At 50.4% G+C, this 10,000-nt stretch overlaps 1 protein-coding gene across 3 annotated transcripts in view; it reads right to left on the bottom strand.

Moving 5' to 3' along the window:
• Positions 1-10,000, bottom strand: part of si:ch211-278a6.1 (SRC kinase signaling inhibitor 1) — a 119,672-nt gene that overhangs the window by 19,444 nt on the left and 90,228 nt on the right. The window contains exons 4-9 of one of the 3 annotated variants that reach the window (XM_042707947.1): positions 8,877-9,072; positions 6,873-7,165; positions 2,681-3,480; positions 2,269-2,358; positions 1,357-1,484; positions 749-769 (exon numbers count right to left, since the gene is read on the bottom strand). In XM_042707947.1, coding sequence (XP_042563881.1) covers positions 749-769; positions 1,357-1,484; positions 2,269-2,358; positions 2,681-3,480; positions 6,873-7,165; positions 8,877-9,072 — 1,528 coding nt within the window. The remainder of the gene's footprint in view (positions 1-748; positions 770-1,356; positions 1,485-2,268; positions 2,359-2,680; positions 3,481-6,872; positions 7,166-8,876; positions 9,073-10,000) is intronic. The other 2 variants (XM_031570587.2, XM_031570594.2) reach the window with 2 other exon arrangements.

The following is a 10,000-nucleotide window of genomic DNA, read 5'->3' as shown; positions in this document are numbered from 1 at the left end:
CTCTCTTTCTCTCACACTCTTACACACACACACACACACACACACACACACACACACACACACACACACACACACATAGAAAACAGAAAGAAAACACTCATGCTGAAAACATTTGCAAGTGTTCAGATTCTTCACACAACCGTGGCGGCACACCCCAACAGACTTCAGCCTCATGGAAAATTCCCTGCAGAGGTGAAACACAGCTCCACTGGTACGGAGGCTTCCTCTACAGGGACAGGGCAAGCTCAGCCTGTCTAAGCTGTTCACAGCAACATGCATTTGTCAAAATAATAATAATAATAATAATAATAATATTAATAACATCAAACACTAATAGCAGGAAAGCGCCCTGAGGCAGTGTGTCTACAGTGACGGGTTGAACAGCATGTCTAATGCACAGCCATGTGACGGAGAGTGGGTCCAGGTTGCTGTGAGGGAAGAGGAGGTTGTGCCAGTGAACAGAAGCCTGGTCCCACTGACACTGAGCAGCAGGTGAAAGATAGAAGACCCGTAAAAAAGCCAGTGAGGGGGAGGAGTACTATGTCATCCTGAATATCGGAAAGAAGTCATTCAGGAAGACACAACACCTCTCCATCAAGGTTACACGCAGAAACACACACACACACACACACACACACACACACAGACACACTCACATTCACAACACACACATACACACAAAAGCAAACACACAAAGAAAAAAACTTTAGAACAATATATCAGACAGTGGCTGAGATTTGAGAGCTACCTTTCCTCTTAGTACGGCGAGCTGCAATACAGGAGTAGATAAATAAGAAGATTATATTAAGAGAGAACTGAATTATCAAAAGGAAAATCAAAAGGATTTTGTTAAGGGAGGGGAAAGGTCTCTTTAGTCCACAAGAAAGGAAAGGAGGAGTCTGCACAGCTGGTTCAGGGAGGAGCTCAACAGACCACCAAAGACACTGATCACTGATAGTGTGCTAATCTACTGTACCTTGGAGGCCAGGCCAGGCCACTGGACAACTAATTGAAGACAGAGGTGCGATCAAAACCAGAGCACGGAGAAAAGGGAGAAGCAGAGGAAGAAGGAAAAAGGGAAGGGGAAGAGGAGAAGAGGGAAGAGGAGAAGAGGCTGAGTGCAACAAACTGCCAGTCCTCCATCTGCTGGCCCTCTGACTGCAGTGGGGGTACAGAGGAGCATTGGGTTGGAGTTCCCAGCATGCCACAGTAAAGCCCATGAGACTGGGGGGGGCGGCGGCGGGGGGGGGGGGGACTCAGTGACTGGGTTCCAGGGGCCTGGCCTGGAGTGGCAGTGCGTGGTGGAAAGGTCAGGGGGTGGGGTCAGGGGAGTCAGAGAACACAGGTGTGACTCACTTCCTGTGGCTGAGCCGTCGCTGGCTGATTCGGTCTTCTCGCTGGAAGAGAAAGGGAAGGGCCGTGAAAACTCCACCCCTTGGTCCGGAGGGCAGCCCGCCATCATGCAGAGACGCAGCAGGCCGCACCTGGGGATCATACAGCCAGAGTACTAACACTGGACTATACTACTACGGCCAGAGTACTAACACTGGACTATACTACTACGGCCAGAGCACTAATACTAGACTAGACAAATACTGGCATATAAAAAATAGACTACTATAGCAAGAGCACTAACAGCTTGCCTGCTAGCCTACTACAGCTTGAATAACACTAGACTAAAACTGGACTATACCAATAGACTATCCACAATGGACAACAATGGATCAACAACTGTCAGCTAACACTGAACTATAATACTATTTTAGCATCCTCCTACTATTAGTACTCTTTTTAGCCCACAAACCCTGGACTATACTCCAACCGTAAGACTATTATGACTGGGCCAGTCTTGAATAGCCAGGGGACTAACACTACATGGACAGCTTCAGCTAGAGATAGCAAACACTGGACTATCACACATCATCAGAGTCGTAATACTGGACTTGAGCACTGCATTCACAATAGTAATACTGGACTTGAGCACTGCATTCACAGTAGTAACACTGGACTTTTGGGATTGTCAGGGAAAAAAAACTCTTGGCTCGATTTTTATAGGATTGATCACATAGCTAGGTTACCAACAGTCTCTTATACATAGATCAACATAGTAGGCTATAACAGTAAATCAGTCTACATTAACCTAGCGCAAGAATAATGATGTTATAAGAACTATAAGAGCCTGCACCGGAGAAGTAGAATAGTAATAGAGTGGAACTGAGATACTGGAGCACTAACAGGACGCCAGTGTGTTTTTCCTAGCAGGCTTACGTGCTGTCGCTGTCCGGACCTCTGGTCAACACACTCTGCACCAGACCAGTTAAACTGGCAATCTGCTTCTCCATGGCCTCCATACGATCCCTACAATATTACACACATTTACACAAAGACACGTGTTCACTGCAGTAGTGAAAAACAAGCATACAGAAAAATACATCATGAGGTATATAGAAAGATATGGTGAGATGCCCATACTCTGCCCAAACAAGCGGACACACATACACGGACGTGTACACACATAAACACACACACACACAGACACATACACATCTACTGGCATATAAACACACACACACACTAACACACATGTGAAAAGCTCCCAGACAGGTGGAGCCACACACATAAACACACACACACACACACACACACACACACACACACACACACAGAAACACACACACACCGTGTCTCGCCCTCGGGCTGCGGAGAGTTGGCGCTGTGCAGGCTGAGCGGCTCCGAGCTGGAGCTGGGTCTGGACTTGGGGCTCTCCACGAACACGGAGGAGGACGAGTCTTTGCGGAAGCTCTGGCGGACGGGGGAGGCGCGGCTGGGCGGGCTGGAGAACACGTCCCGGTCCCTCATCGCCGACCCGTCCCCCGCCGACGCCAGCTTCTGCGGCGAGGACGGAGGCAGCCGGAAGCCCAGCGTGGCGTAGGTGTCCGTGTAGAGGCCTGCGCCGGGCCGGTACAGCGAGTCCTCCACGTCGCCGCCCTGCAGGCCGGCGGCCGAGTAGGTGCTGAGAGAGCGCATGGACCCGCGCCGGTACAGCCCGGGGCCCAGCGGGTCCAGTGGCCCCGACAGCGTGGCCAGGGACTGGGTGGAGGCGATGCTCAGGCGGCCCTCGTGCACCAGGCTGTAGGGGTCGGCGTAGAGGCCCTCGTTCCTCAGCAGCACCAGGCTCTTGGCCGACATCTCCTCGTCCGGCTTGACGTCGCGGCGCTCCAGGATGGCGCTGGGCGAGTGGGACAGGCCCGGGGCGGCGTTGGCGGCCTGGGGGCCGTGGTGGCCGTGGGGGTGGGGGTGCTGTGCGCCGTGGTGGCCGTGCGGGTGCGGGGGGAAGGAGGGCGGGCGGCCCGTGGTGCCACTGTAGGAGAGGCGGGAGCGGGCCGGGGAGTTGGAGGGGGGAGAGGCGGAGGAGGAGGAGGGGAGCGTGTTCAGACGGCGCGTGGGTGAGGACTCGCGGGATGAGTACACCATCTCTCTCTGTGACACAGAGCAGAAAAGAGAGCACACACACACACACACACACACACACACACACACACACACACACACACACAGTTATGAAACATAGTCAGAAGTTAACTTTTGCATCTTACTTGTGCTGACAAATGCATAGTGTTACAAAACACACCCACACATCCCTGCCTGGCCTCCCAAGCCACACACAAATATACACGGTCAGAAAAGAATAATACTTTCAGTACATTAGAATGCTTAAAGCAGGATCTAAGACACAACGTTCCTATGGAGTCCTAACTAAAGAAGCTCACAGTAGGGTAAACTTTGGGGAAGATTCTGGGTGTTACTGAGGCACTCAGACAGGGAGAGACAGAAATGGACGAAACAGAGAGAGAGAAAGAGACAGAGAAATGAACAGACTTTTGCTGAGTAATGCACATAGGGACTCTGAACGACAGAAACTGACACTCCAGTTCTTTTGTCCTCCACTTTTCCCCCCGCCTTTCTCCTCCCTCCATCTCTCTCTTTCCCTCACTTTCTTTTCATCCTGCTGTAACTCAACTCCGCAGATCTCAGTGCCCCCCCCCCCCCCCCCCCCCCCCCCTCCCGTCTAACTGAACCTCCGGCAGAACACAGGATTACACGTTCACTCTGCTCCCTGCACATCTCTTCTCTTTCAGTCACCCCATCGTCATCTAAGCCATGATCCCTCCCTCCCTCTCTCTCTTTCTCTCTCTCCCTTTCTCTCTGTTCATTACTGCAGCTCATACTCTTTCATATTGTCTGCTCTTTCTCCCTCTCTCTCTCTCTCTCTCTCCCTCTCTCTCTGCCTTTCTCTCTGTTCATTACTGCAGCTCATACTCTTTCAAGATGTCTGCTCTCTCTTTCTCTCTCTCTCTCGTTTCTCTCTCTTTGGAGAGAGGTACATTTTGATCCTGAAAGACTGAGGGCCCTTAAAGTGTGTATGGCTCTTTGTCAGTCTTGAATACATCTCTGCACACTTTTTATCAGCTTTCCTCTGCTAATCCTACTCTTTCAGTCTTTGCCACTCGTTCATTCTGGTCTTCTCCCCACGGTCTTATCAGTAACCCCTCTCTTCTCTGCCCCTGTCATCTCCTCTCTTCAGTGTGACTGACAAGCATAGCTGAAACATTGCAAATGCATTTCACACACAACCCCTCCCAATACATACACACACACACACACACACACATGCGCGGGCGCACATCAGCATGCAAAATGCGGCTCATTAGTGCATAACTCCACTCCAAGGAAGAGGTGGGACAGACTCAGGAATGCGAGAACAAGAAGAAGCCCTGTCGCTCAGAATAAAAAGGAACCCAGTGGAAGAGGAGGAAACAGTTGCTCAACAAAGCGAACCTCGAACATGATTGTGTTTCAAAGTGAAACAATCTCGGGACTCCTGCCGAATCGAGAGCTGTTGCTTTGAAGCTTTAGGCATCGGCGGTAAACAACCGTCGTCCAGAAAGGCACGGAGCGCAGTGGAGCCAAGCAAGCCTCTGAGAGCTGAACTCATAACCCGATGTTTATTGAACCACTTATTAAGCCGCACAGTCCTCCACACATCCTCCTGGGCAGATTGAATGGAGCCACGCTCTGTGCTACACCGTCCAACCGGCGGACTTCACTTCGGCCACGATCAGTCTTCCAAAAACACCCATTGGAATTCATGAGAGTTTGTGATCACTGTTTGTGAGATGTGTGTTAAATGATGGATACGCCACCGCTCTAAGCAGCAGGGCAGCCTGACACCCCCACGCATTTCATAACAGGATGCATACTGGGTACAGCCCAGTCAGGAAACTTGGTTGGGGGTTCTGTGTCTTGTTCAAGGACACTTCAACACTTGGTGTGGTGGAGTCGGGATTTAACTAGCACTATTGCCCCTTGTAAATGACATTGTAGTATGTTTGGTCTTGGCCGACTAGATCTGCTTAAGCTTATTCTGCTGATAGATGCAGCTGCCGCCAACCTAGGGGTGAACTGGCGGCAAGTATACTCCTGGAGACACGGTCTGCACGTGGTACGCATTACGCAAACTTCCTCATCAGCACAGTCCACCTGGCACCAAAATGTGTGTCCACTGTGCAAGTTTTCAAGCGCTGGTTCAGGGTCAAGAGAAAACAAGATCTATTTATGCTATTTATTCATTTAGCAGACCTTGTTATGCAAAGTGACTCGCCGTATATATATTTCATTAGCATGTGAAAATTAAACTCCCTGGGAATAAAACTACGGGAGACCCACTGATAAAGTGAGAGTTTCGTTTATGTCCTGCTTCAGCGAATCATAGCTGATTAGATTACCAAAGTTAGGTAGCGATTGCTATTTAGATAGAGGAGTAAACCGTTATGCCAGTCTTTGTTGTAGATTCACACCGCGTAGAGATCTTATTTAAAACACTGTCATTGAGCACTGAGCTGATGTGATGCAACAGCAGAAAAACGAGTATACTTTGGAGACAGCCATGCGCACGTCCTTGTCCGCATTGTGAGAAGCCGTGCCCGCGGAAGTATACCTGCTTCAGAAAACATCTGACATCAGAAAACCTCAACTGATCTAGACAGGTGAAGCTGAGGAGGAGGAGGGAGCACTGCTTCTACCTTGCAGTCCCGAAGTCGCATTTGGGGTGTAAGAAGCTGATTGGGTCAAACGCCCAGAAGACCAATCAGCAGCTCCATTTAAAGCTTCCTGACTGAACTGATTCATTTGTAGACCAGTGATCTAATAGTTAATTATGTGTGATGGCTGGTATACAGGCCAAGTGTCACCATCAGAGAGAGAGAGAGAGAGAGAGAGAGAGAAAGACCACAGGTTACAATATCAATGTGAGTAAAGTGTGGCTGTCTCCATCTAACAAGGGGCACATTGAGCTCGGTGGGGCTAAAGAGACGTAGTGGCTGGAGACACAGTGGGTCTGTGGAAGGTTAACGGATCATAAACAGCGAAGAATTAAGGCCACTGCACCCCGGGCCCCAGGGGGGAGGCAGGGAAATGACTGGCTGATTGGGTGAAGTTTTATGCCTCAACTGGGACGCCAATGAGCCAATAAATGACGAGGAGTGGAGAGAGCCCGCAGGCAGCAGCGAATAACAGTCCACACATCCACACCCTCCAAACACACTCCATTTATCACTCTCTTCATAAAGGTGTGCTGTTTGTGCCTGGTGGGGGAAGGTCCTTCCTTCAACTATACAATCTGCCAGCCTTAGTCTTACACAGCACCCAAAGGCCCACTACTTTCACAACTACCTGACAACTAAACCACACAGAACATAAATCTGCCCCCTTTACCTTCATCAGTCCTCCTAATATACACCTCAGCACCTCCTACAGTATAACCCCCACTTCCTTAAACCCCACCCTCAACAGCCCCATCGGCGCCTCCTCACCCGCAGGTCCCCGTTGGCGAGGTGTGAGGCCGGGTAGGAGGCGTAGATGGGCTCCTTGCGGAAGATCTTGATGATGCTGCGGTCCTGGATGTCGCGCACGTCCTCCAGCTCGTAGAAGACGTTTCGGGCCTCGTCCTTGATGAGGATGGCCGTGTTGGGCGACTTGAGCATGCCCGCCGTCAGCTTCTGCGGGAACATGTGCACAATGAGGGCGTGCAGCGTCTCCATGCTGGTCAGCTCGTGCGTGATGTGCACCCGCCTCGTCTCGTCGCCAAACTGCAGGAAGAGCACGCCTGTGGAGATATGGATGGAGGGAGGGAGGGAGGGAGGGAGAGAGAAAAGGGGGAGAAAAAGGAAACTTTGGTTAAAAAGGATCATAGTGTTGTTTTTGTTAATAATGTCATAAAAATGTGAAATGACAAACGCAGAGGGAGAAGTTGAAGAAGGTGTCTGAGAGCTTCACAGACAGATGGACACAGAGAGATAGAAGGAGAAGAAAGGTGGATACACAGAGAAAGACATGGATAGAGACACAGCGATCGATGAGGTGAGGACATGTACAGAATGGAGCGGTGATGGACGGCTGCTTGTGTTTTAGCCTCCTCTCTTGATCTCTCTCTATCTCTCTCTCTCTCTCTATCTCTCTCTCTCTGTCTCTCTCTTTCTCTCTCTCTCTTGCGCTGCTTTCCTCTCTCCGGCCCCATCCTTCACTGGCAGCTCTGTTTCTGTTCCATCTCTACCAGACTGCTGAGCTCATCACCACGGCAACCCCCTTGACCCCCCCCCCCCAGTAGGGGAACAGCTGAGCTGAGAAGCCTGAGCAGGCAGGTCGGTGTCTGCCACCTGCACTTATCAGCTTAGCTCCTCCACACACCATTCTCAGTATGGAAGTAGCCACCAAGAGAGTGAGAGAGAGAGAAAGAGATATAGAGAGAGAGAGAGAGAGAGAGAGAGAGATCATAAAAAACTTAAGGAAAATGTTTAGCTCAGCCTTCTATATCAAAGTACAGGGGAAACTTTCAGTGAGCTGCTTTTCTTCATGAGAGCTGGGGGAAGGCTCCTTGTCGGCTTGGTCTGTGACAGGTAACATCACATTTAAAAATGCTGAAGATAGTGTTGAGTGACCCAGACAGTCACAGTCAGGAAAGCAGACAGCCTCCCTAAACGGTCTCTTTTAGATGTCTTTGAAGACTTCAGGGAGCTGTTGTGTGCTGCTGAGTTCACTTTACAGTGATTCACAAAGGGAAAGCCACTTGGGATGGCTGACTGAAACTCTCATATCTCAAAAGGTTGCCTGAACGAATAATGGCATGTATATGGGGCGTGTGGAATGGGTACATATCTCTATGTGTGTGTGTGTGTGTGTTTGTGTTTGGAGAAGGTCTGGATGCATTGATTTGTGTCTCTAGGTGTGTGTGTGTGTGTGTGTGTGTGTGTGTGTGTGTGTGTGTGTGTGTGTGTGTGTGTGTGTGTGTGTGTGTGTGTGTGTGTGTGTGTGTGTGTGTGTGTGTGTGTGTGTGTGTGTGTGTGTGAGTGAGGGACGAGTGTGTATAACCTTGTAATCTGTGTAATCTGTATCAATATTCCACCCTGTGCTCCATATGCCAGCCAGCCTTTGTCAGGGGGTCTGTGTGTGTCTGTGTTCGGTGTGTGTGTGTGTGTGTGTGTGTGTGTGTGTGTGTGTGTGTGTGTGTATGTGTGTGTGTGTGTGTGTGTATTAATGTGAGTGTGACACACATCTGAATTTGTTATCCGTACAGGTGTTCCTGTGGCTTCACTAAGGCAGTCTTGATTCCACAGGCAGGCAGCGTATAGGAGTGGCAGATGTGCTCAGAGAACCACTGGAGTGAGCAGATGTGAGCAGACTGGTCTGCACAGGTGTGTGTTGGCATGGGTGACCCTGAAGCTGTGTGCACAGGTGTGTTAGGCATGGGTGACCCTGAAGCTGTGTGCACAGGTGTGTTAGGCATGGGTGGGTGTGTATGTGTGTGTGTGTATCCTTACCAGGTGAGCGGAGCTTGGACTGACTGGCGGAGCGCGAGAGCGGCAGGCTCTGGCGGAAGCGGCTGGAGCGGCTGAAGCCCATGGGCAGGTCGGCCTCCGACATGCTCTCCAGGTTCTCGGCCGAGGCGAAGGACAGCTTACTGGCCTGCTCTGCCAGGCCCGACTGGGTGGACTGAGAGTGCCTCGGACTGCGACTCTGACGGAGAGAGAAAAGGGGAAACAGAGAGATCAGGAGGACAGAGATGGAGAGAGCATTACACAGAAACCATGGAGAAAACAAATGTTACAAACACAGTGACATCCATCCATTCTTCATGAGCAGATACCATGCGGTCGTGGGCAGAACTTAATTGCTGGTCCGTCCCAGAATTACAGAAATGGGCTCCCACAATGCATTGTTATCAGAGAGCGTAATAGAGGAGTATTGCTGCACAATGCAGAGGAAATAACCTGGTCTTTGGAAGCATCACAAGACTCTTACATTGTCTCCCTCTGGTGACTCGGCTTTGGTGTGTTGTCTTATCTGTGACTCCGCCATTAATCTTCCCATTAACAAACCCAAAGTCATGCACCACCCACAGACACGCCGAGGCTGGGAGACCCAAGGACACCCGCACACCCACAAACAGAGACGGATGCAGACAAACACATAAACACACACACACACACACACACACACACACACACACACACACACACACACGCACACACACACACACACACATACACACACACACACACACACACACACACACACGCACTGTGGTCTGGATATGCCGAGCCAGGCGGCCACTGATAGATGACCCTCAGTGTGCCACTAATAGCATCATTTGTACTCAGCAATGACCAGAAACGCCATGGCGCGCACCCACAGACACACATACACACACACGTAGACAAACAAACAAACACACACACACACACACAGGCACACACACACACACAGGCACACACACACACATACATACACTTTGGGATATACATAAACCTGTGTCAAGACAAGTACACAGAAACCCTGCAGGTTACAAACTAAGGCACGATTGACGTTGCTTGTAAGAGCCTGACATGGTGCTCTGGGGCCACAAATACAATGCCATTACTGAACCAGACCCATTACCATGGAG

Source organism: Clupea harengus, chromosome 1, assembly GCF_900700415.2.
Source record: "Clupea harengus chromosome 1, Ch_v2.0.2, whole genome shotgun sequence".
NCBI lineage: Eukaryota > Metazoa > Chordata > Actinopteri > Clupeiformes > Clupeidae > Clupea > Clupea harengus.
Note: the sequence above shows the minus strand (reverse complement) of the source record. Positions and strands in the feature narration are given on the sequence as shown.